Source organism: Cucurbita pepo, chromosome LG03, assembly GCF_002806865.2.
Source record: "Cucurbita pepo subsp. pepo cultivar mu-cu-16 chromosome LG03, ASM280686v2, whole genome shotgun sequence".
Taxonomy (NCBI): domain Eukaryota; kingdom Viridiplantae; phylum Streptophyta; class Magnoliopsida; order Cucurbitales; family Cucurbitaceae; genus Cucurbita; species Cucurbita pepo.
Genome location: NC_036640.1, coordinates 11,715,733 through 11,741,230, shown reverse-complemented (window position 1 = coordinate 11,741,230; position 25,498 = coordinate 11,715,733). Strand labels below are relative to the sequence as shown.

At 36.7% G+C, this 25,498-nt stretch overlaps 5 protein-coding genes across 7 annotated transcripts; 1 reads left to right on the top strand and 4 right to left on the bottom strand.

Moving 5' to 3' along the window:
- Positions 1-1,441: 1,441 nt before the first annotated feature.
- Positions 1,442-10,761, bottom strand: LOC111790470 (putative ion channel POLLUX-like 2). Of its 3 annotated transcripts, none has more exons than XM_023671379.1 (24): positions 10,563-10,761; positions 10,170-10,261; positions 9,707-9,825; positions 8,484-8,770; positions 8,167-8,238; positions 7,456-7,531; positions 7,220-7,318; positions 6,976-7,130; positions 6,778-6,882; positions 6,495-6,581; positions 5,494-5,578; positions 5,259-5,406; positions 4,926-5,002; positions 4,776-4,856; positions 3,944-4,138; positions 3,756-3,869; positions 3,187-3,279; positions 2,949-3,075; positions 2,773-2,849; positions 2,549-2,596; positions 2,398-2,467; positions 2,245-2,318; positions 1,896-2,006; positions 1,442-1,824 (listed from the first exon to the last, which is right to left on the bottom strand). In XM_023671379.1, exons 1-24 carry the CDS (start codon positions 10,652-10,654, stop codon positions 1,744-1,746), a joined length of 2,565 nt encoding a protein of 854 aa, XP_023527147.1. In that variant the 5' UTR covers positions 10,655-10,761; the 3' UTR covers positions 1,442-1,743. The 3 variants fall into 3 exon arrangements, with proteins under 3 accessions (XP_023527147.1, XP_023527144.1, XP_023527148.1); XM_023671376.1 differs by having other exon boundaries at positions 9,740-9,825; XM_023671380.1 differs by having other exon boundaries at positions 10,170-10,240.
- Positions 10,762-11,339: 578 nt separating this feature from the next.
- LOC111790474 (serine/threonine receptor-like kinase NFP) lies at positions 11,340-13,754 on the bottom strand. The gene is made up of 2 exons (XM_023671384.1): positions 12,383-13,754; positions 11,340-12,291 (listed from the first exon to the last, which is right to left on the bottom strand). Exons 1-2 carry the CDS (start codon positions 13,541-13,543, stop codon positions 11,560-11,562), a joined length of 1,893 nt encoding a protein of 630 aa, XP_023527152.1. The 5' UTR covers positions 13,544-13,754; the 3' UTR covers positions 11,340-11,559.
- Positions 13,755-14,634: 880 nt separating this feature from the next.
- Positions 14,635-16,137, bottom strand: LOC111790486 (CBL-interacting serine/threonine-protein kinase 7-like). The gene has a single exon (XM_023671405.1). The coding sequence runs from the start codon at positions 16,061-16,063 to the stop codon at positions 14,744-14,746; it is 1,320 nt and encodes a 439-aa protein (XP_023527173.1). The 5' UTR covers positions 16,064-16,137; the 3' UTR covers positions 14,635-14,743.
- Positions 16,138-20,754: 4,617 nt separating this feature from the next.
- On the top strand, positions 20,755-22,682 carry LOC111790480 (3-ketoacyl-CoA synthase 11-like). Its single transcript, XM_023671393.1, has 2 exons — positions 20,755-21,503; positions 21,763-22,682. Exons 1-2 carry the CDS (start codon positions 20,784-20,786, stop codon positions 22,546-22,548), a joined length of 1,506 nt encoding a protein of 501 aa, XP_023527161.1. The 5' UTR covers positions 20,755-20,783; the 3' UTR covers positions 22,549-22,682.
- LOC111790485 (armadillo repeat-containing protein LFR-like) lies at positions 22,637-25,091 on the bottom strand. The gene is made up of 8 exons (XM_023671403.1): positions 24,908-25,091; positions 24,587-24,756; positions 24,255-24,379; positions 23,917-24,167; positions 23,644-23,749; positions 23,420-23,558; positions 23,201-23,328; positions 22,637-23,117 (listed from the first exon to the last, which is right to left on the bottom strand). Exons 1-8 carry the CDS (start codon positions 25,089-25,091, stop codon positions 22,862-22,864), a joined length of 1,359 nt encoding a protein of 452 aa, XP_023527171.1. The 3' UTR covers positions 22,637-22,861.
- Positions 25,092-25,498: the final 407 nt, after the last annotated feature.

The window sequence follows — 25,498 nt, the reverse complement described above, 5'->3', positions numbered from 1 at the left end:
CACTAGTCTGTGTGATATTGTCCACTTTAGCACAAACTCTCGTGGCTTTGCTTTATGCTTCCCCAAAAGGCCTCGTACCACCCATGGAGATAGTATTCCTCACTTATCAACCCATGATCTTCCACTCCTTATAATAATTCTCAACAAAATTTAGTTTATTTTCATCATTAATTTCTAGCTAACATGGATTGAAGACTTTGTTTGAGAAAACAAACAAAATGGATGAGAGAGTCAATTGTTTTTTAATATGTAAATTTATGAGGTTGATTGGGAATTATTAATAGAAAAGGAAACTAATGTAAATTTTAATGATTTTTCACGTATTAAAGTATTTTTTATTTTTTTAGTTTCATGAAAATTAATTATAATGGTAAAATATATGTATAACTCATTTTATGTTTTATTAGTGCAAACATAGATTTTGAAGCTTGGATTAGTTATTGAGAATTAGGGTTTTGTAGAAGAAAGATGAAGTTTGGTATAAAATAATAAAATAATAAAACAATAAAACAGCCACAGCTCACACACATGGATTAATGATTGTAATAAAACAGCATCCAACACATTGCCTTTTTTCTTTTTCTTTTTCTTTTTCTTTTTCTTTTCTTTTCTATATAAGAAAAAAAAAATTAATTTTAATATGATTATAAGTATCCTTTTTTTTTTTCTTTTTTCTTTGTAAAAGTTAAAATTTTTGGTCCAATTCCGAAAATATAAATAATTTTTTTCTAACGTTTTAAGTTTTACTTTTTAAATAATAAGCCGACAAAAAAAATTATATGTGAAAATAGTGTTTATAAAAAAGATTTGCTATTTAATTTTTTGTTTTTTTATTTTTGAAAATAGATTTAAAAAAAAATAAAAGTAGAAACCTTTTTGGGGTCTGTCTGGCGCATTTTTAAAAAAAGAAAAAGAGAAAAAAGTATAATATATATTGAATTGAAACCAAACAAATCCCAGCATTTATTGTAAAAATTTGAGCCACTCCATAAGAAAACCCACCAATTAAAAGTTTATATTTATTAATATATATTAATATTTTCAGCAAATCTTATCGAGCAACGAGCATATTTTTTGAAGTTTGTAAAAAAAAATCTCTCTTTCAAATTTAATACTCTGAATTTGGATTGGAGACCAAAAGACAAGCACTCTCTACAATTACTTTCTGATTCTTCATGGAATTATTCATATTTTAGTTTTTTCTATACTGAAATTGCAGAATGCACTGAATGTGATTCTGATTCCTAAGCTGATTAATAAAAAGATGAGCCTTCCGAGGTCTTTTTTATGTGGGAATCTCAGACAAATCTGTTCCGTTTTAATGTAATTATAATATGTTGTCTGTCTGCAGATTAAATTAAGTTCATTTATCCGACACCATTAATTAATTAATTAAGACTCCTAATTCAAAGTATTGTTAAGATGGTCAGATTCATTTGGGTTACAGAATAAAACAACTTCTGTCCCTTGAAATCATAAAAAGTAACCCACCATTCCGTGGGTATTAAGATTTTAGGAGACTATTTACAAAAGGAACATGTTCTTCAAAAGGAATTCTACACTATGATCTAATATTTGAAGCACTATGATTCACATGTAAGGAGACTATTTACAATATTTTGACAATTTCGTGTGTGGTACTTTCTTCTGTTCTATACCTATGGGGGGAGAAAAAAATTATATGTTGATTGTGTATATGAACATAACGTCACAAGTAGAGATGGAAGAGAACCTCTTTTTTCGTCATTCACGCTCTGATATAACAATTAACGAATCTGTCAATTGGAGAGAAAGCGGTTCGGACTTGGGTATTGGATTGATTACCTGCATTAACCACAATAATGCATCAGATTTGTAACCTACATTTCTCTCCATTATTCAACTACCATTCTTACCTTCCTATTGTCTTTAACATAGCCAATGGCAACTTCTTGCTTTAGATTTGCTCTTTCGGTAAGTTCTGAAAATGAGAGATCCTCTCCTTGTTTCATGTAGCCACTGATATCCTGTGTCAAGAAGATATGTAAACCATGAGGCAATTATGTCACAAACGGTTATACAGATGAGCATCTTTAACTTGAGCCTAATACTCTGTTACTATACTTCGCATTTATTTTTATTTAGTCATCTAATCACGAGACCAAAAAAATTCAACTAGGGAAAGAATTGTACTTTCAACCCGGTCGTTTTACCTCAACGTTCATAGCTATAAAAGGTAACGTGGACAAAGAAATAGAGATGTACCTTCACATAAATTTCATCACCCTCGGCATTTAAAATATCTTTCCATACTTCATTCAGCTCACTATTCTCTGCCACTGTGCCACAAAAATATATCCTTGAATTAGGACGTCACTAGCACTAACAATCTCAAAGAGGTCCAATGCATTTTCAGACCTTGAGCAGTGACAAGACTCATTATTTCCTCTGCTGCAATGTATGTCAGGGAAGGTTTTATTCTGGTTATCTGCATACGTTGTAACAGTTACGTCCATATTTGAATATCCTAAAAATGCTGTACATGAAAATTTCAAAACGAAGCATTTACTTGTTTTCCCAATTTGGAGTCAACAATCTCCGCAACAAGATTTTGTACCTGAGATAAATTGTCATGTTATAGACCGCACTTTCTCCAGAAAATACACAAAAAGACCGCCTATGATATAATATGATCGAGCTTTCCATAAATGTATTATGTCAAAGGATTGATGAATAGTATTTATAAGAAGATTGTGCTATTGATAATATTACTTTGGTATAAACAACAAATACCTTAACTCCGTGCTTTTTACAGATACTTTCAGCAAGGAGAAGAGTATATACCGAGTTTTTGTCTGCCCTAGATGGATCTGAAAAGTTGCAAATTAATCCAATCCATCTTCAGGTAATTAACACACAGAAACATTACACAAGCTAAAAAAGACATAAGATAGTTTTGATATCCATACCCCCAAGAAGCGATTCTCTGTCGGATATCACCGCAATAGATAAAGGAACATCTTCATTTTTACTGAAAGAACTCTTAATATTTGTTAAGGTTTCCTCTAAGGTATCATAGTCCATGGGATTTCCAATCTACATCATACAAAAAAGAGGTACAAAATTATGGAAGGAGGCTTAAAGAAAGAATTAAAATGCTCTACAAGGCTATACTTATCTTCATTCAATTAAGACAATCGTAAGTACCCTGTGAGAAACTCTGACATTTTTTAACTTCTTGTGGTCGACAGCTTTATTAGCCTTCTTTCGTTCTTCAAATGATGCATCTGCTAAAATTTCCTGCATATACACAAGAGCTCACAATTATGGTCCAACAACCACATTCGTGCGACATATGACCAAAAGTATAGATGTATAAAACTGGTTCTTCAAGCCCAACGACGCTAATCAGGAGTTGAATGCATCACATCATGACACAAAAACTTCACATTCCTAAGAACCCAGGTGTCGTCACTTTCAATAGAGATCCAATTTCCATTATGTGAGCTATTTTTTATCCAGAAAATTCATTGAAGCTTTTGCCTCCATTCAAGTGGAGATGCGAAGCTAAATGGGGATATATTTCAATGAATCTACACTGTAATCAAGGCATCTTTTTTTTCATAAGATCATGACTAGTGACTATAATGCATGAACTGTTGTAATGCAGAGCACATCATATTCTTATGCAAAAGTGATACACTGGAGTCAAGATCTAATACAAAGATTTCTAGTCTAGCAAAAATGAAGAAAATTAATACAGAGAAGAGCTTTACCAATACACTACCAGGTCCAAGATAGTTATCATATTCTTCAATCATATCTACAACATCTGGGCGCCAACCAAGCAAAAGTATGCATTCTCTTGGTCCCACGGTCCACTTTGAAGCCTGTGTGCAATGTAAACATTAGCTACCATGCTTACTGGCTTGTTGATAATACAAACAGATCACTTAAATATTACCTTGAAAGAAGGTTTTGTTGGATGTTTGATGATATTCTCAAATCCCATTCCATTTGTTTCCAGAGATTTCTGTAAACCTATATTATTGTTTTTAATACTTTCCAGCTTTTTAATGGCATTACTTCCTCCATTGGTCTCATTTGAATGACCATCCATTCCCTTATGTCCACCAAGGAGAGGTGCAATGAACAAAATCTACATCAGAAGATAATTAAGTAATGAGAGATGCTCAACTTCAACTGAGAAAATGTATCGAACGAAGCTGTTTCCTTCAAAGCAAACTACTTGAGAATTTATCAGATCACCATATAAACGCAATTAGTCCATAGCATTATAATTCTTTTGTCCACGTCTAGCAATTAATATGTAATCAATGTTGCGAGTCTAAAGAAGGGCAGTATCAAGATTATTGCCTTCAGCGACACCCACCCTACCTTTCTATCAGAGAAAATGGAGCCTATCATGTCTTGAAAAATTACAAGCACATCACATACAAGCATTTTAAACCATTGGTTTTTGTTCTTTGGATGGTTGGCATGAGTCTAAGAACAGAGTGAGAAGTGTAACATAACATACTTCTAAAAGCAATTTTGCGCAGATACTGATTTATTTATAACCAACTAAAATCAAAATTTTATTTCAGCGCTGAAACTTGAATTAAAAAAAAAATTGGTGCTTGAGATAATATGCCTGAAAGAGCAACACAAAGCAATTTGATCGAATTTCAGACTAGGACCATCAAAACTAAATGCTGCTTCTTTTTTTCCCTTATCTTTTTTCTTTTTAAAAAAAGAGAGATATGAATCAGCGTTTGGATGACTATTATTCATACCTTGTCATTTTGCCACAGAATCTCATCATCATTTGGATGGAAGTGTATCTTCCCATTTCTATAGATACCACAAACAACTGCCTGTAGAAATACCCATTCAGCAAAAAGGAAAGGGAATGGGGAGAGAAATCTTAGCTGATGAATAAGTACCTCATGAAATCCTTGGCGTATTTCTTTATAATTTAGACCAACAAAACGGGGAGAACTGAATAGATTGAATACATTTTCTGCAATAGCACAGCATTACAAATTTGATTAGACTGGAAACTGAAAGGCCTAGAAATTCAAGAACAAGTTTCTAAATATTGTGAGCATCTAGTCTTTTACTCCCTTTATTGTGATTCAGTTAGTCGTCCTTTGTGACAACACTTGAATGAGAAGATGGAAGTTTCTTTTCTCAATGTTTCTTTCAGTTGTTCCAGGAAAGAAGTTTCTCCCTACACTTTCTTATGTAATTAAGATAACTATAAATTTGTCACGTACTTCGATAGTTCAACAAGTGCCGGTAAATTTTTATGAGCCCCTTCTGTCGAGAACATTGGACAAATAATTTATAGGCAACATTCTCCACCGGCTCTACTTTCAGTCCTGTGACCGACTTCAAGAGCTCGCATGTATTGGAACTAGAAACCTGAATTCATAAAGAAAAGGTTCAGATTCAGCTATTCATAGTTGAAATTTGATAAACTGATCAAATTGTTATTTATTGGTAGCATACCTCAACAATAGTTGGGATGGAGTCCATATTTGCAATGGGTTGAAGGGCAAGAACAGAGAGAAATGCATCTGTATCAACTTCATACCTAATAAACTTGTGTGCAATACGCTTTAGTTAATCCATAATTCCAAGATTTATTTCTCCTATTCAAAAGCAAAATAAGTGATCCTACAGACTATACTGGTCAATATCTCAATTTCAACTACACTTAATGTTAACTGAATGAAAAACAAAAGCTCTATTTAGTAGGACTCACCCTCACTACATACCCAAGACACCTTTTTTCTTCAATTGGCTGTAAAAATAGCTTTCTTTTTAAAAGTCTCCAGGATAAGTATTCAATAACGGTGAACAATGATTACTTCCTATATCACCACAATTATAAAAAAACCAAGGATGGTTGAGAAACCTACATAAGGGCAAATTCACCTCAATATCCAATGGAGGACAGTGGAAGGAACAAGGAGAAGTTATCAGATTTGTCTATCTCATAAATAGAATAAAGGAACCATGAAATACTTGAAGAAATTAAAATAATAAAAGTAGTATGAAAATAATTCGCATACATGTTTAAAAGGACAAAACTACTCGAGCATTGGAAATGCTAAATTATGCATCTTTTATCACTTCCAAAAAAAATATTCATTGTACGAACTTCAACTTCGTTGAAAGGAGTGATGTTCTTGCAACTTGATGAAACTATTATTTAAAGGTCATAAGCAATTGCCTACTCGTGATTACAATTTATGAAAATCAGAATAGTCATCCCCACTCCATAATATTATTAATCTAGATCAACATTTCATAAAGATTGCATCAACTTTAGAGCCAACTACTAAAGTTCAGTAGCATTTACAAAGAAATCATTAACTTTGATAAATAAAGACAAGTTCTACAAGGTCAGAGAAAAAAAAAGATAATATGTAAGACAAGAAAACCGCTCAATAAAACAACAGTACACGAAGACAAAGAAATATACTTATAGCTGAAAACTTTCTTACCGGTCTGCTTTTGTTGGCAGTATAATAACCGCTCGTGCCATAGAGGCAGCAGCTCTTTCAAATGATTTTGTTAAGCTGAGACTACAACTGTGAAACCACCAACTTAATGGAGTTAGATGAGACCAAAGATAAATCGGGCCAATAGAGAAAAAAATTTAGTAACTTCGCTTCCTTCGGGAAAATAAATCGAATAAGGTAACTCCATATGCAGATCCAAAAAAGAGAGCAAATATTTTCTGTCTGCAATTATCATTAAGAAAGAAAATAACGTCATCATAGTTACCTCTTCGTAAGAACATCAATGTGGTAAAGATCTTTCGCAATATTATCAGCTAACTTGTCCATTTGTTTCCTTGGAAGATCAGACATGAGAAGAATTCTCTGTCTCCTGAAAACATAGACCAAAAAGAAACTGTACTTGCCAATGCTTATAACAACTTGATGTTGACATAGACTCTATGACAGGAGGAGCAACAGTTACCTAGCAGTTGCAGTGCCTAAGCGAACAGCAAACTCATGGTATTTGTTTAGCTGCTTCAGAATAAAAGTCAAATGACTATTGACACCACAAATGATGATGTGATCAGACTCCAGAACTTGCACTTGTGCACCTTCCCTCAGCCTTTGCATGTTATGCTGTCCAAACAAGCATAAGTAGTAAGTGTACGGAAATTAGCTTCAGTAAACACCTACTTTTTCTTCTGTTTTTTTGTCATTAGGCTTACCCTAAACTGTTCTGTCATTGTGCTGAGTAGACGAGAGTAAAATAATATTCCCCATATGGCAAGAATGAAGCCTATAACACGTTCAACTCGTGTTCTTTGCTGTTAGTTCAAAATATAGATGTTTCTGAGTCAGATTAATAGTTCTTAGATACTTATCAAATAATTTTAAGAAAACAGTTGAAGTTCATCATTAATAAAATAGAACTCAAGGATCTTCATATGGAAATGCAGCATACTTTCAAGTGAGTGGATGATGAACATAGACATGCCCATGCTTCCCATAAGCAGTCCTCTAGAGATTGAGTGCTACCTCTGTTCAAGACACTCCCAGATTTGTAAACAAGAATGTGCATCGCAAGTAGAAAGGATCAATGAACTAACAGACAAGAACCAAACTAACAATTGATTGCAAGAATTGAAACGTATGCAACAGATTGAAAGTTCAAGTAATTAGGTAATTAAAATTAACTTTCAGAGAAATTATAACGTAAAACTAGACTGTCATTATCTTCTTATTAAAATTTAAAAAAAAAAAAAAAAAAAGAAAAGAGACAAATAAATTGTTCAAACAACATATTTCTTATTTTAAAATAGAAAGCAAAACAAAATTATAACACAACAGGTCTTTGCTGATCCCACATATCTTTATTTTTTAGTATAATTGTTGCATAAATCAATGCAGCTTTTTCCCCCTAAAATTGACAAGTTAGGGAAAGTGATTGGAGGGGACTGGGGGAGATAGTTATACCCCAGCAAATCTAAAACCCTCCCATTCCATTTTAACTCTCCACTTTTGAACACAGGAAACAAAACAGAATATTTCACTTATTCAAGACTTGCATTGGGAAGGGTTAAATACGCTATATATCAGATCTTACCATTTACAGCATGAAGTCTATTTAAAGCTGCAGGTTAGTACTTAGCAGAAAGGAATAAAAGTAGAGTACCTGAGCTTGAAGAGCAGGAAACCACCGATCAAAATAAATGAGATGCATGCCACAAGGAGCACCACTAGGAACCTTAAAATAAAATAAATAAATAAATAATAGTAAAAAAAAACGAAACTAGATGATTTCTCAATTCTTGAAGAACAGGAATTTCTACTGAGAAAAAAAGGTGAGTAATGCAATGCAATCATGGAATACATGGTTCTTGCAGTTCATCTATTTCTTTCATCACATTTGAAGTCTACAGCATCAATTCAGATGAGTGACAATCATTCCCCAAAATATGAACAAGGGCAACAAATATGCACCTCACTTACGTGCCAATGTTTCTCTCAAGTTGAATGTTGAATAGGTATATCAGTCGTGCAAAACTCCATCTGATATCCCTAAATGCAGGCGTGTATATATCCAACTGAAGGGGTGTCGGTTTATTCAACGTATTAGATACACATGCAAATGGCAAGCTAAATGCCCCAAAATTTTGAATGATACAAGGGAATCGCTCTAGGACAGTTTTGGCTATAAATTTAACAGAGGTAAGTTGTGTCAGGCTGAAAAGGGAAGCTGCAAATACAACGTTGACTGCAACTTTAGCTTGGGTACCCTGATACAATTCCAGTGCATAATTATCAGAAAATCAGCAAGTTTTGTGAACTAAAGGCATAGGTAATAAGCAAGTTCTCTATATTGCAAGAGATAAAAAGGGAAAAAAAATAATGATTTTTAGTTTATCCTATTAGCGGGCAACAAATGCCCAAAGGGGAAACTCATTCAAAGCTTACAAGAAAATTAGTTAAGCATTTAACATGACCCCAAGAACAAAATTAAGAAGCAAATCTCCATAGAAAAAAAAAAATTGAATATTAGAAATAGATAGACAGTTGTAGTAAATAGTCAATGCATCTTACTTTCCTCATTTCACAATTTCTCTGTCTACCTCAAAGAACTTCTAACAGGAATACCCTACTCGCCTCATAGCAAGATGACAAAAGAGAAAAAACAGCTTTGATGTTTAACATGTCAGACCAGTTTGGAATGACTTTCCAACTACTTAAAAACATTTTTTTTTCTTCCCACAAAAACACTTTTTAAACCACTTGGAAAGTCATTCCAAACCGGCCCAACATCCCTAATTATTGAAGTTTTTAGGAATTTATCGTCACTGTTGGCCCCTTATGCCATATAGTAATTATTGCTTACCATTCAAAAATCAAAGTTCCTAATGTATCAAAATTCACAAACTTGCTCTCCCAGCAATGTTTCTTAAAACTCTCGAGACATACAGATGCTTGCATATAACGAACCGTAATGTATGGTTGAAAAGGGAGACCTGACAGTACAGATCACACAAATATTGGCCATTATGTGCCCAAATTTGATTTCTCCAGATATAATATAGCACAATCTAGATGTATAAGGCAAGACTACATAAGGTTGTTGCGTCTCAGTTATTTTGTAAGATCAAGCAAGTTGGCAATCGTACGCTTAATGCACAAGCAAAAAGATAAAACAAATTTTCAACCTATCATCCAACAGTCACCTGAGGAAAATTATGTGGGTTAATTCTATATACACTGGCATTCTGATCATTTGAGCTGCTTGTACACATTGAAGTCTGTACCCGCTCATGTTTCCTTTGAGAACAGACCTCCCATGTCCCTGCCATAGAATCAACGTCATCAGGAGAATAAAAGCGATGGATCTACAGTATTCAATGCATAAGAAGCAAAACAATAGATCAATGCCGGTTCGTACACAACATGAATAAAAGTAGTTGTCTTACGGTAGCTTAACCAATTTATTCCACAGGAGTCCATGTAGTACATGGAAAGAAACGATGAAATCAAAAACATAACCGTTTCCGTTAAACTGATGGCGGGAAATAAACCAGATTGTCTTGAAAACTCGAATTATTCAAAGCCTAAAATGGAATATGTACTCGTAAAGGCAACTTCACTGTGCATTGATATTCATTTCGCAATATCCATCTACAACAGACTCACCTCCACAAACCACGAGAGGACAAGCATTAAAATTGGAATGGTCGGTCCACGAAAAGTGAGAAGGCAAGGTTCTGTTGGAAAATGATGCGAAACTGTTAAACAGAAATAATCACGCAATAAATTAAACAGAAAGGAAAAGAAAGTCTCCATTGGAATACTTTTGACAAACACATCTTCTACACTCCAAGATTATATGATCACAGGTCGGGCGGAGTTTCCAATACACACTAAATTTCAATCGGTAGTAAAATGGTAGCAGTTCGACCGGTACACAAATTACGCGGGAAAGTCAAGCGATTAAGTGGAATGGCGTTCATGTTAGTCAGAGATAGCTCGCGGTGAAGGAAGTTAGAATGGAGAGAAGAAAAGAAGCGAAAATAGGATAGAAAGTACCTGGAAGTCGAAAACGAAAATCTCCGACGGAATCGAGGCAGTTGCGACGGCGAAAGGCGGAAGTACGAGCATTGACGTTGACTCAGAGACATCTGGCTCTTGTGAAATTCTTCGTAATGGAAGAAGGGTGTTGGAGAAGGGTGGAATTGAAGGAGGGAAGATGGACGACTGAAGACAGGAAAATGGAAAATGGCCGGTTGATTCGCATATTAAATTTAGAGAATCTGATCGCTGCTTTACCGTACGTTTTTTGTTCTTTTGTTTTCTGTTCTTGTGCAGGTTGGAGCCCCTGCTCGTGTTGGTTTGGTTGCTCCCNTGAATGTAGGGTCAGGTGATTTGTGGATCCTAGGTTGTTCCCTCCCGGTGAGAACAATATTTATTCCTTCTTTTCTGATAAGAGGGACCTCTAACACATACCTCGTCTTCTTTTCTTTTGGAGCATTTTGGAAAAAGGGTCATAGAGAGGTTCAATCGCCACTCATCTATTATGGCTATTGGTTGGCAATGGTACCATCAACACTATCACATGGCTATGACCCATGATAGAAATAACGATTTTCCACAATTGTATGATATTGTCCCATTTGAGTACGAGCTCTTATGACTTTGTTTTTGGGCTTCTCAATAAACTTTGATCTTCTTTTTAATTAGCCAAGGTGATTACTCTCAACAATCCTCTATGCAGTTCGTGTTCGTGGATTTGCCTTCATCAATATTGGTTATGGTCAAGAATCCGTATGAAGATGAACTATTCTAGGTTGAAGAAGTGAAACGTAATGGTTCTAAAGTTGTGGTGCTTTAGCCATTTTATTGCCGCTTATTAAGCCGGATGATTTTGGTGTCACTCCTTTACTAATCTACATGCCATCTATCTTATCTCACTCTCAAACTGCCTTCATTCAAGGGAGGCAGATAAAAAAAACTTGTACTCTTAAAGCTTCTAATATTGTGTATATTGCATATGCTTGTCCCTTTGTATAGTAGGCAACGGCTTTGGCTACCTAGCAGCTAAGGGAGGATCTGATAAAGTATCATCAGAGAACTCGAACACAGCATCGTCGCTCTTGCTTAGCGCATAAACCACCTCGACCATGCTCGGCCTCTTCGTAGGGTCCTTCTGCAAGCAACTAACAGCCACATTCATCACATCCATCACACTCTCCATTGGACACGATTGCTCGAAAAGCGCTTCATCAACCCAACTCCTCAACCTTTCCAACTTCTCCTTTCCTTCCGAAAATCCAGTACTCGCTCTCATCCATAGAACCCCTCCTTCGTCGTCAATGGCCTCCTTCCCAGAGATCAGCTCGAGCAGAATAACTCCGAATGAGAAGATGTCCATCTTTGTCGACACCACTCCATCCGCTATGTATTCGGGTGCTATATAGCCTTGAGTTCCAACAATGTGCATGGTTATGGCATTGTACCCCGACTTTGCCAGCCCAAAGTTGGCTATCTTAGCCCTCATGCTTGCATCCAACAGAATGTTGCTGCTTTTTATGTCTTTGTGCACGACTTGCGGCCTCGTGTGCTCGTGGATGTAAAGTAGCCCGTTAGCGACATCAATGACAATCCTCAATCTCGTTCTCCAGTTCAGCTTCTGCCTTTGGCTTCCGTGTAGCCATGAATAAAGAGAACCATTCTCTACATGTTCATAAATTAGGTAGCAGGTAGCATCTTCAGGGTCAATGCAAAACCCTTCGAGCTTCACTAGATTACCATGGTTTATCTTCAATCAAAATAACCAAATTCAAACAATTAGCTAAAGTTAAGGGTCCACTTTTTCACGTCTGAAATGGTGATAATGTTACTAATGTTACCTTCTGCAAGATCTTGAGCTGTTCATAGGCATTCCACTTCATCTTCTTGATAGCGTACTCAACTCCGTCGATGCTCCCCTTATAAACCGACCCTTGGATCAAGCTACTCTCGCTGAACCCATCTGTCGCCTCATTCAGCTCCTCAATTTTGAACACTCTGTATTTATCCAAACAATCCGACACATCCGCCATTAAATCCACCTCCATTTGCTTCCCTTTCTCCTTCCCCATCCAAACCCCAATGTCCTGCACTCTCTGTTTCTCAACTCCCTCCTCCATTTCCCTTTCCTTACTCCTCCTCTTCCCCACTCCACAAACCCACAAACCCACCACCACGATCAGCAGAAACCCCACAATCCCAATCCCAATGGTCAGCCCTGTCACTGCTCTGTTTCTCCCCTCCACCACTGGGACCGGGGCCTGCTCTGGAGACGGCGACACCACAATGGGCTGCGTCAAATTGGGCAGACGACTCACCGGGATGAAAATCGTCTCGAACGGCTCCGGGTTGGGCCGATTCGCGTCTGTGATATCCGACGTCTCTACCCCAAATCTCGAAGCTATCGAAGGCAGAGAATCGGTGGGCTGAATCACGTAAGAGACCATGAAATTAACACGATTTTGGGATTGCGTGTGAGTGGGACACTTGCAAAAGATGGGGAAAACGACGTCGACACCGATGGGGAGATCGACCGCGACGAGAGTGGGATTGACGACTTCGACTGATTGGTAAGTGGTAAGATTCTGAAACTTAAAGGTGGAGACTTGCCAGAAGTTATCGCCATGGTTGATTTTGTAGGAGAGATTAGCATAAGAGATGCTGACAGAAGCATTAACGGACTTGCAAGAGCAGTTGATAGGAATGAAGAGTGGCTGGCCGGAGAGGAGAGGGAAAGTGGCGTTGGAGTCAGAGATATTGCTTGGGCGGGAAATTTGGAGGCGGCTAACCCAGAAGAGGTCAGCAATGGTAGCCAAGTCGAGAAAACCGGGGGCGGCGGCGCGGTAGAAGACGTAGGCCTGACATGGGTCGGCAGTCTGATTGGTGGAGCAGGTGTAGCCGTCGGCGTCGGGGGGTTGAGCGGCAGAGTGATGGAAGAGGAAGATGAAGAAGGAGAAGAGTAGAGAGGAGGTAAGGGTATGGCGGATTGGGGGTGGTTCCATTTTTGTTGTAGATTGTTTTGGTTGATTTGCAATGTGTATTTATAATCAAAATGATTTTCATTTTTCTCCCGTGGAGGAAACGTTTCTCCAATCCACTTAATATAAACAGTAACATTGGAAATTTTGCAGCAAAATTTCTTCCCATTCATACCCATGCCCCATTAATTTGAGTGCGTGTTAAGTCAAGTCAAGTCAAGTCAACCCCCAAGTGTTCATAGTTTCTCCGTCAATGAAGTCCAAAACGGGGAGGGAAGAAGAAGAAGAACAGAGGCAGAGCGCCATTTTTTTGGAGTTGTCGTCGATACACCTCGTATAGCACCATGACCAATTAGGAATTGCCACGTACCTCCAAACCTGCTGCTTAAGTCTTATTTGGACTGTTTTAAAATAATATTTCCATTGCCAAGTTGGTAAAGTATTACCAGCCAAAATTTGGTTTAATTGTCATGTCATAAAAAAATAAAAAAATAAAAAAAGAAAAAGTTGTGTTAAATGTTATTATTGGAGTCTGCAAACGTTTTCCGAGGCCTGTCCCTCTCATCAACTTGTCCCTTTCCCATTTATGCCATTGATTTATGAAAATCTGTGTTAAATACTCTTTAAATATATTTTAGATATTATATCTTAATATTATTTTTTTATATTTTATTTTATTTTCAATACTTCTTTATTTGTAGGAAAATTTTATTCTCAATATTTTTTTTTATTGGTCGTGATTCACATTTTTATATACTTACAACAACCCAACCCTATTTTTGAAAACACTAAAATTACAACATTCTAACAACCTAATTTACCCAGATAAAATTGTAACCTAACTACCCAGGTATTGTACTATTTGGCATTTTAAAACCCTACAGATGTTATACTATTTGGCCTCTTAAATGCTTCAGGGAGGTTGTTACAGTCTCCCTCATGAACAATTTGAACAATTTTTTCAATTTCAAACTGATTTTTGGACACAAATAACTGGATGACACTTCATTTCCGAAGTCGTTCTACTCTTCAATTGATATCGAATCACACAAAAATGTTTTAAGGTTTCTAATTGATATGAGTGCGAGGAAGGATGATTAATAAGTTTTTTGAAATTCTGGGAAGAAATATTCGTTAATATGATTGTTTAAATATTGAGTGTGAACCAATTTACACACTAACAAAACAACGATCAAAAAAGCTTTACAAAATTAAAGGGGTGATTCACAGATTACATTTCATCTGCCATGGAACAGCAAATCCTTCAAGTTTAGCTTCAAAGCATCTCCAATGGAGTTCTTCAAATTCCTCCCCTCCTTTTATCACCCTCACCTCCACCATCGTCAATGTCACCGGCGCCACCGCCATCTCCACCACTTCCACCACCACCACCACCCTCCCCTTCCCCATTCCGATCGCCCCTCCCTTCGCCACAGCCACCGCCTCCACCTCATACCCCAACACCCCGCCGATCTCCCTCACCCTCTCTTCCACCTCCCTCACCGTCGCCCTCGACGTAAACCTCCTCTCCGCCCTCTTCTCCGTCGTTTCAAACAGCCCCGATAAATCCAACCCCGATGACATCGAAATTATATCGAACGCGTTCATTTCCCCTATTCCCCTCTCTTTCCCCAATCGATAATTCTTCATCGACTGCATCAGGCTCTCGTTACTCTGTTTCCGTGGTAGCGATTTCTTGAACCAAGGGTTTTGCATTAGCGCCTCAATGCTCATCCTCGTTTCGGGATTCGGATCGAGGAGGTGATAAATTAAGAATCGGACCGGTTTCGAAATCCATTTAGGGATTTGAAATTCTCGACGGTGGATCTTCTTGTACATTGCCGCAAGGTTACTTTCCTCGAAAGGGAGAAACCCAGAGAGCATTACGAATAAAATCACTCCACAAGACCAGGCGTCCGCCTTTCCTCCGTCATATCCCCTGTTTCCGCGTCGGATCATGACCTCCGGCGCTGAGTATGCCGGAGTTCCGCAAGCCGTGTGAAGCAATTCATCTTTGAGTTTTTCGGGTAAAGCAGAGAGTCCAAAATCGGAGATTTTCAAATTGCCCTGTTCGTCTAGCAAAAGATTCTGCGGTTTCACATCGCGGTGAACAACGCCATTTTCATGGCAGAATTTCAGGGCCGAGACGAGTTGTTGAAAGTACCGGCGAGCAACGGTTTCCGTGAAACGTCCACGTCGGGAGATTTTCGCCAAGAGTTCGCCTCCGGCGGCGAATTCGACCACCAGGTAGATTTTGGACTTGGTGGCCATGACTTCGTGGATTTTCAGAATGTTTGGGTGGTGATCGAGTCGGCGCATGGCGGCGATCTCCCGGACTATACATCGTTCAAGGGTTGCGCCGACGGTTTTGGATTTGTCGATAATTTTGACGGCGACGATGGAATTATCGGCTAAGGAAACTGCTTGGTAGACTTTGGCGAAGCTTCCACGGCCGAGAAGACGGCCTAAGCCGTACTTCCCGAGAAGGGTGGTGCCGGCAGATCGCGGAACTGCAGCCGGAGTGGGCCGGAGCCCTGGTTTCATGGCGGAACTGTCCGCCGAAAGTCCTTGAAAATCAAGAATTGTATTTGTTTTAATGAACGCACGATTAGCCTTTTATAATAGCTTTCTATAATGTATATTCCGTAATGGTTGTGGGATTAGCTGTCTTCCTTTATTTCAAAAATAAAAATATCTTTGATTTGATTCACTTTCTTTCCTGTAAATATTTTATTTCAAATTTTTATCTTATAACAATTTCATTTTAATAACTTATAAAAATATTTAGAAATTTCATTAAATCTAAGGTAAATATTATTAAACTAAATCTTAACAATATTTTAAATTAACGGTAGATACTATAAGAACTAAATATTGAACTAAATCTTAACAATATTTTTAATGGTAGATAAATTATTATAAATTTAAAAGTTTATATATGAAGTATACTAAAATTGGAGAAGTTATTCGAAATTTAAAAATAAATAAACTAAATCATTATAAAATACAAAGATAAATATTATTTTCAAGATTTAAAAAAAAAACTAATTTTTTAAATTAATTTTTATTAAAAAATTGTCCAATAATTTATTTATAACTAACTTTTTGAAAGTAACATAATATTTTATTAAAGTTGAAATGACAGAAATATCTGAACAAAGCAAAATCAGAGTCTGAGAAGGGCGTATTAGTAATTTAGTAATTTAGTAATTTAATGAGATCCAATGGGCGCGTAAATACAATTACACGTCAGCAACAGAAGCTTGCCAAGCTGGCAATTAGGTGACAATTTGGCAAATTGCAAGAGCTGACCTACTTGCCAAATCAGAGCGAGGCAGAGGGTCTTTTAAACATATACGCTCTTTCATACCATCCGAAAGGTACATTAAAATTAATAATAATACAAATATAATTATTATTTACTAAGTTTTGTATAATCTTACATTTCTTTTGTCGTCTTAAAATTAATTTAGTCACAATTATGATTTTTAAAAAATGAAAGATATTTTGTTTAAACTAAGAATTGTGAATGTTGTCCCCATCTAGCAACCACATATAATTATAATTAAATATAAAAAAGCATATCATATTCACAGCCAAAACCATGGTTTTAAAAGGATTTTAATTGTCACATTCAAGAAAAATAAGATTTAAAAATAGGTGGGGTATTTGTTAATAATAGTAACACCCTAATTTCAACAAATTCCACTTGTCATTATTGAAAAGCCAATCATTTCCTTGCTGTACAAATAAGGGACGTGGCAGATGATGCTTAGATGTTTTGTTAACCTCTACCTAATTAGTTTTAGATTTGGCGTTGATTGCCACAACGACCTCTGCCACGTGTACATAAGTTAATTTATATATTCGACAGTTTCATATAATATTTTTCACACGAGACAAATGAAAAATTCAAGCCAAACCATTAATTTTATTGCCTAATTAATGTTAAAATATTGTTTTGATATTATTTTAATTTACTATTAATTTAATGGCCGTGTTTTATGGAGTTTGCGATTTAGAGGGGGCGATCTTGACTTTTGACTAAAAAATTGTTTCGGTCTTTTAAATATGAATATTAATTTATGGATTTTATTCACTACTTTATTTAGACATTTTATTTCATTATATATTGTTTTTGTGGGTCCGGTTTGATATATTAATACGAATAATTAATTAATTACTGAATTGGGTCTAAATTGACGATTACTGGAGCAGGCCCAATACACTTTTAAATTGTGTTAAATTATGTTTTTTCTTTAATAATGTCAAATTATTGAAATTAAACTATTGGATTTAGGGTAAAAATGAATGGACGGTAGGGATTGATTGGATGAGAAAAAAAAATTAAAGGTTGGATTAAAAAATGACAATTAGATGAAGGTTAAGAGAATGAATGGTGGAGATTAAATTTTAAAATAAATAAGGAAAAACAGCTAAAAAAGAGGAGAAGAAAAATCAGTCATGCCACGTGTCACTTTTTGATTATTTCATGTGCCACGTCATTTTGCTTCCAAATCTTGGATTTAATTCGAGTAATTCAAAATTAATTATAATTTTATTTTTGAGCTATGGGCTCTTTGAAATACTAAAATAGTAAAAAAAAAAATTAATTTTACTAAATCTTAAATAATATTTTTTTACAAACCGAATAATTTAATAATACACGAACTAATATATCAAATTATAATTTTAAGCATTCATTTTCTTATATTATAACGTGGATGGAAGATAACTGGTATACGTCTATTTTTATTTATATTGCATTAATTTTAAATTAATTATAAAGTAGGTAAATGTTGTGTTGGGCAGTCAATTAATTCTCTTATTTTCTTTTTTCTTTTTTTTAAATAGCCTTTTATAAAATTAAACAATTCATGTTCCTCTATTGATAGAAATATTTAAAATATAGACTATAATAATTTATAGCTATTTTGATTTAATTCTATGTAAAATTAGTTCAAATGATAAATTTTTTTCTCTAAAAAAAAAAAAAAACTAAGAAATATATATTTGTATCGATTAATACAACGTAGGAAAATAGAAATGGAAAAATTCAAAATTTACTGTTATTAGTCCGTCAAACCCAATTATTCCTTAGTCCGTCAATTTTAGGTTAAGTTTGATTATTCTAATAAAGCAAATATTGACAATTAAGTGTTTAAACAAGTTAAATTATAATAATTTATATGGTGATCTGTTCGATAATATTAACGATTCAATTTAAATAAAATATAAAATAAATAATTACAAAAAAAATTAACGACACACCCATTGATAACCAAGTTTAATATATACCAATGTAAACATAAATCCCAAAAAAAATTGAAAGTCTATGTTTTTGTTGGCCTTAAATATATACTAATATTGTAGTTGGAACTTCACAATCATGTAAGTAAAGTTCTAGAAGATAATAAAATAGTGTGAACAAACACAAATTTCGTGTACTTTGTAATTCTTCTCCAACTTATCCAACTTTTTTTTTTTTAAATTATTTCTCTATAAATTTTATAAATTTATTGGGTCGTCTTAAACCTCATCAACTAAATGTTGTTGAGTAAGTAGACAAATTAGTGGAAGTCAAAACGAGAAGATTGAGTATGGAAGAATAATAAATACGTGAGGGTATTAGTTGGAAGTTTAGATGAATTAATAATAAGAGTAGGAAGTAGCAATGAAACGGGGGTTGTACTTACTTACAACTTATTACTATGACACGTAAATATGTTATGGAACAAAGTCTACGTATTTGATTCGGCAACTCTAACCCAACTGCCTTTATGTTGTATGGGATTCCACGCTCTGTTTAAATCTTCCATAATCACACTCGTAGTACCATAAATATTTTCCCACCCTACCCTAAGTAAATGGGTTGGCTACTCATTCTAAAAAGTCATACCCATTTTAATTACTATCAACCCTATATCTATTAATTTTAGGTGGATTTTAATTTGCATGTCTTAATTATAGTAAATTAATTCATTTTTAGTTCAGATAAATATAATATATGTTCCAATCAGTAAAGTTAGGTTCTAAATCATAATTGTCGAAGGAAATATCTTAGACTTTTTTAAATGAATTAAAATGATTTTATTTTATGATTATTACTTTATTTACTTCGGGGCTTATCTTATAGAGTAAATATTGTATTTTTAATATTACATTAACAAAAATAATGATTTAAGTATAAAATGAATGAAATGTTTTTTTAAAAAAATAGTAATTGCTTGCGAATTAAATCTCTCGGATTGGCAACCCACTTCCACGTTTACCGTCCGATGGGCGACGCGTAGTGTTTTGGCCATTAGATTTTCGCCACGTCATTTATACACAGTTGGACAAAAATAGAGCCTCAATTTTAATTATAATTTATGTCTTGAATATTATTTATTTTCGTTTTGTTCCAAATACATTTGTCACCAACTTTTTAACGTTGAATAAACTTAACTGATGACGAAATCAAAGTTATAATAATAGAGTTCAATTATAGTAATTTCATAAATTTGAAACTCTATTATTATTCAATATTGTCCGTACAAAAAAGTAAAAATTTTAAAGATGGTAATTGTAACACCACAATGATATACGTCAAATATTAGAAAGGTATTACTTTTTCTATTCCTCGTGCGAAATTTTTGCAAGCAGAGCTTCTAGATTGAAGGTCTTAACCATTACGTCATTGTCCTAAAACATGTCTTATTAGTAACAACGAATGGTATGATATTGTTCACTCCAATACTTTGAACATAAACTCTTGTCTTATAATGATCCTCAACATGTTCTATTGCAAGAATTTGATTTGAAGGACTCTAAGTAATAATAAAACACAAAGCTTTAAGTGATAAGTGAGTCTCTTCGAATTTTACTGAGATCCCACATTGATAGGTGAGAAAAACGAAGCGGAAACCTCCCTTTAGAACTTTGGGAGAAAGTTGATAGTATAAAGAGGATAATATTTGTGGGTGGTGAAATTAGACGGTAACATTCACATTCGAAAGAGTGGATATGAAACACGAAACGGGAGACGTAATGGTTATGATTATGATTTTGGAAAGATGGGGTAAAGTTGTGAAAGAGTGAGCCAGTGGTTTGCGAGTTGGCAAATTGAATGCCCGGCCTGGTTCACAATTAAAAGTTCGTTGGGGTGGTTGCATCCTCCAACTTCTCTCTGTTCATTCCCTTCCCTTTTAAATCCCCCCTTTCCCTTCCCATTTCCCCCCACGCTTTCCTTTCAAAACTCAATTGCTTTCTTCAATCTTCATCAATGGCTGACCGGAGGCTCCCCAATTTCCTCTTATCCGTCCGCCTCAAATATGTCAAACTCGGCTACCATTACCTAATCTCCAACGCCATGTACCTTCTCTTGCTCCCCTTACTCGCCGCCGCCTCCGCCCATCTCTCCACCTTCCAACTCCACGACTTACTCCATCTCTGGAACCACTTGAACTCAAATCTCCTCTCTGTAACACTCTGTTCTTCTCTCATGGTTTTTCTGGCTACCCTTTATGTCATGACCCGACCCAGAAAGGTTTACCTCCTCAATTTCGCCTGCTACAAGCCCCACCCGGACAGGACGTGTGACAGAGGCATGTTTCTGCAGAAATCAGAGCTCACTGGGAGTTTTACAGAGGAGAATTTGGGGTTCCAGAAGAAGATCCTCGAGCGGTCTGGTTTAGGGGAGAAGACTTACTTGCCCGAGGCCGTGATGAGGGTGCCGCCGAATCCGTGCATGGAGGAGGCCAGGAAGGAGGCGGAGGCGGTTATGTTTGGTGCCATTGATGAGCTTTTGGAGAAGACGGGTGTGAAGGCTAAGGACATTGGGATTCTGGTGGTGAATTGTAGCTTGTTTAATCCCACACCCTCTTTGTCCGCCATGATTGTTAATCACTATAAGCTTAGAGGTAACATTTTGAGCTATAATCTTGGTGGCATGGGCTGCAGCGCTGGACTCATCTCCATTGATCTTGCCAAACATCTCTTGCAGGTTTTTCCCCCCCTTAAATCTAAATAATGCTTTTGTGAATTTCTATATATAAAATGAAAGAAAATTGTATGAATTTATTTAGTGTAATGTAATTAATGTGGTAAAGTCAAAGTTGTGTCCAAAATTGAATAAGGTTAGGGCACTTGCTATTTAGGGTTTTTGTATATATTTTATTGTAATTTCTATATAAAAATAAATTTAATCTAATCCATAACAAATTTGTCTTGAATTTGAGATTAAATTATGATTTCTTGAACAGGCGCACCCAAATTCGTACGCTCTGGTGGTGAGCATGGAGAACATCACGCTAAATTGGTACTTCGGCAACGATCGATCCATGCTGGTATCAAATTGCCTCTTCCGGATGGGCGGCGCCGCCATCTTGCTCTCTAACCGCCCTGCCGACCGCCGCCGTTCAAAGTACCAACTCATTCACACCGTACGAACGCACAAGGGCTCTGACGACAAATGCTACAATTGCGTTTTCCAGCAAGAAGATGACACCGGCCGCGTCGGTGTCCGCCTGTCGAAAGACCTAATGGCTGTGGCTGGCGAAGCCCTAAAGACGAACATCACCACTCTCGGTCCTTTGGTGCTTCCAATGTCAGAGCAGCTCCTGTTCTTCGCAACGCTGGTGGCGAAAAAGATCTTTAAAATGAAAATCAAGCCGTACATCCCGGATTTCAAGCTGGCGTTCGAGCATTTCTGCATCCACGCCGGAGGGCGGGCGGTGCTGGATGAACTGGAGAAGAATCTGGATTTGAGCGAGTGGCATATGGAGCCGTCGAGAATGACGCTGAATAGATTCGGGAACACTTCGAGCAGTTCGCTGTGGTACGAGTTGGCTTACTGTGAAGCGAAGGGGAGGATCCGGAAAGGGGATCGGACGTGGCAGATCGCATTCGGGTCGGGTTTCAAGTGCAACAGCGCGGTTTGGCGGGCGTTGAGGACCGTCGATCCCTCCAAGGAGAAGAACCCTTGGATGGATGAGATTCACGAGTTCCCAGTGGAGGTGCCCAGAGTGGCCCACATCCATAAAGCTTGAAAAACAAGAACAAATTCTTTTCTTTTCTTTTAAATTTTAAATTTAATGTATTTTATTTCCGGATGACTTTGTGTCTTTTCTTGTAACCTTCTCAAATACCCATTGTTCATATTGGATGCCATTAGTTGTTCTACATAAGCAGTACAGACTGAGAAATACAGACTTCGATGATCGAAAATTAGTCGACTTTTAATCGCTGATAAGCCAATATGCTGATATATTTACATGCAGCAACGATGTGGTCGTGTGTCCTTAGCTTGATCGATTACGAGTACTAGTTGAGTAATCCCGAGCGAATGAATGATACTTGTGATCACATGCCCCATACACCTTGTGCAGCAGCAACTTTATTGTTTGGTCTGGATGTTAGTTCATACAATATCCTAGCGAATGTATCTGAATATCTTCCATCTGAGAATAGTATTTCTGCAAATGCGTTTTCATATGCTAGGAGCAAACCCCTGTTCTGTGGCTCAGATACAAGACTCTCCAATATCATTGCTGCTTTCCTGCATATTTCTGGAACTGGATGAGGGGTCTTGATAACTTTAAGAAGTCGATCGATTGCCCTTCGAGGGAAAAACAGAAAAATGTTTCAGTATCTAATGCAGCTCAAATGGTTATCTCTAGAAAGGCCAAGGAAAATAATTACCATCGTTCGCTTGCCAGCTTTATTCTGCAGTCCATATTAACTTCGACAAGGTTATACAGAGCACCAACAGCTGCTGCTTGTGCGTCCAAAGCTGGGATGCTCATAAGGTCAACTAAGCGCTTGTGAATCTAATAAAATTCAACAAAAACATTTTACGGTCTATCATGCATAACACAACAGAAGACAGGGAGCTACATAATAGGTTTATCAGAAACAAACCTGGGGGGCGAAGGGGAGAAGGAACGGCTCATTATCGGGATTTATTATCAATCGTCCAAGTAATTCTGCAGCAGCACAGTGCCAAACTTTGACTGCAGATCCCAGCATTCCCATGATAGCTTCAACTGCACGTTTTTCTCTGTAGAAAAGTATGAAGCAAACTTGTTAGCAAGAAATCATCATTCAGGTGAGCCTAAAAGATCAGTCGTAGATCGAAGTCTAACGTTATTTTGATGTAGGACGGCTTTGATGAGCTAAAGATACGAAGATCAAGGAGCGGGGCTAAATTCACAATTGTCTCTAGTGCATTTGTGACAAGCTCTTCATCCTCTGTCAACAATTAAAGCCTTCAGATGTAATTCAGACAAACATACACATATTCAGCACTTTAAACTTCAACTACTACACAAGAAACGCTTTAAATCAGTTATTCCATTAGAGAGGGTCATGCCATCAAATTCTAAAAGCACTGGTCATTAGGGTCATGAACTTCCCACCTGTAATATGATCTTCTACACATTGAAACACTGTTTCCAGAGTATGTCGATGTTGAGCCATAATGGATTCATTCTCTGGCATGAAAGAAAAATTTCGGAGGATATTTGAAGCGGAAACAGCACATTGCTGTCTTTCTGCTCGTCCTTCATCATCCCGATTAAATAGACCATCTTCATCGAGCCACCAATGTCGAGGAGATGGTTTGGGAGCATGACCCGTTGCCTCTGAAGCTGAAGAACCAGGTCTCAGGCTGCCAGGCATTAGTTATTTTAGAATAAATATTCAGTAAACCGGGCAACCATAAAGAAATGATGGCAAACAATCCTTTTATGCATACCCATTTGAGCCCAGAGCCTCAAATTCATTCCCAAATCCCGTTATATAAGAATTAGCACCTAATGTTCTGACCCTTTGCTTCTTTACATGATCCTTTGGAAGTGCTATATCACGCCAATCATCAATCTGGAAGATGTAACATAACATCATAATACCCTTTATCACGATATTTATTTGAACTCGCAGTTTTAATTTTGCCACTTTCAAATTTCTATCCATGATAAAAATGGAATACGGAAGGACAATGAAATTCCCCATAGGAAGCTAGACATCATATTTATTCATCACAAAAGAAAGCGCGAGAAGATGACTGAGAGGTTATGTAATACATACAACTTGAAGAAGAGCATCGAGCAAGCCTGGAATTTTAGCCAGAGGAGTGGAGTCTCTACGCATATCATCCTTCTCTTTGAAGGAGAGAAGAGTGAGAGTGTTAAGTGCCCATGTCAATTCACTCTTCAATCCACTCTGTAGAGCCAACACTATCCTTTTATTGTTTTGATCTGCTCCAGCAATTAAATTTGAGGATAAAAACGGGACTTAATCAAAGAAACATCTCAACTTAGACAACAAACTCGAAGAATTAATGAACTTTGAGCTGATTTTCCAGTAGGAAACTAAAAGAGAAAACGAAAGGGGTTTCAATTAACTGACCCGCGAAGGAAGTATGAATATGAAGAGAAGGGCCAAGAAGTGCCGATGGAGCCAAGGTCTCCGCCGCAGCGGCTGCAGCAGCAGCGTTGCTGTTTACACTGCCGAATGGACGGCCTCGCTTAGCCGGAGGAGCAGATGCGCTACCAACATTGCCACCCAACTTGTTCTGCTCTCTCTTCTGCATGGCCTATACCGATCTCTGTGAATTTGGTGTGATTCAGCGATAGCGATCCGGTCCGACCCTGTGAGAATCGGGAGCTGGAAATCGAATTAGGGCGCACTAAATTGGCGAGTGAATTCACCCACCAAATCAAATGAAATAAACTGGTAAGGTCCGAGAAATATAGGCCCAATTCATAAGCCCATTTCTCAACATGCTTTTGTAGTCGGCCCAAAATGATGAGAATGGGAAGCTACCCAAATCCTCGGACATTTACTATTATTATTTTATTTAATATAGGTTCTATGAATATCTATAAAAATTAGAAAAATATATATAATATACGAAAATAAAAAAATAAAAGTAAGAAGAAAGCATATTCTAAGGAATAAATAATCCAAAACGAAATAAAAAATAAAAAGGAGAAAAAG

Coding starts and splice junctions, on each gene's coding strand:
- LOC111790470 (XM_023671379.1), bottom strand. CDS start 10,654: ATGTCTCTGAGTCAACGTCAATGCTCGTACTTCCGCCTTTCGCCGTCG. Junction 4,857..4,925: donor TACGCCAAGGATTTCATGAG/GTACTTATTCAT, acceptor GTATTTCTACAG/GCAGTTGTTTGTGGTATCTA. Junction 1,825..1,895: donor ATGTTAAAGACAATAGGAAG/GTAAGAATGGTA, acceptor TGGTTAATGCAG/GTAATCAATCCAATACCCAA.
- LOC111790474 (XM_023671384.1), bottom strand. CDS start 13,543: ATGGAACCACCCCCAATCCGCCATACCCTTACCTCCTCTCTACTCTTC. Junction 12,292..12,382: donor AGCTCAAGATCTTGCAGAAG/GTAACATTAGTA, acceptor TTTTGATTGAAG/ATAAACCATGGTAATCTAGT.
- LOC111790486 (XM_023671405.1), bottom strand. CDS start 16,063: ATGAAACCAGGGCTCCGGCCCACTCCGGCTGCAGTTCCGCGATCTGCC.
- LOC111790480 (XM_023671393.1), top strand. CDS start 20,784: ATGGCTGACCGGAGGCTCCCCAATTTCCTCTTATCCGTCCGCCTCAAA. Junction 21,504..21,762: donor TTGCCAAACATCTCTTGCAG/GTTTTTCCCCCC, acceptor TTTCTTGAACAG/GCGCACCCAAATTCGTACGC.
- LOC111790485 (XM_023671403.1), bottom strand. CDS start 25,091: ATGCAGAAGAGAGAGCAGAACAAGTTGGGTGGCAATGTTGGTAGCGCA. Junction 23,329..23,419: donor TTCTCCCCTTCGCCCCCCAG/GTTTGTTTCTGA, acceptor GAATTTTATTAG/ATTCACAAGCGCTTAGTTGA. Junction 23,118..23,200: donor AAGCTGGCAAGCGAACGATG/GTAATTATTTTC, acceptor TTTCCCTCGAAG/GGCAATCGATCGACTTCTTA.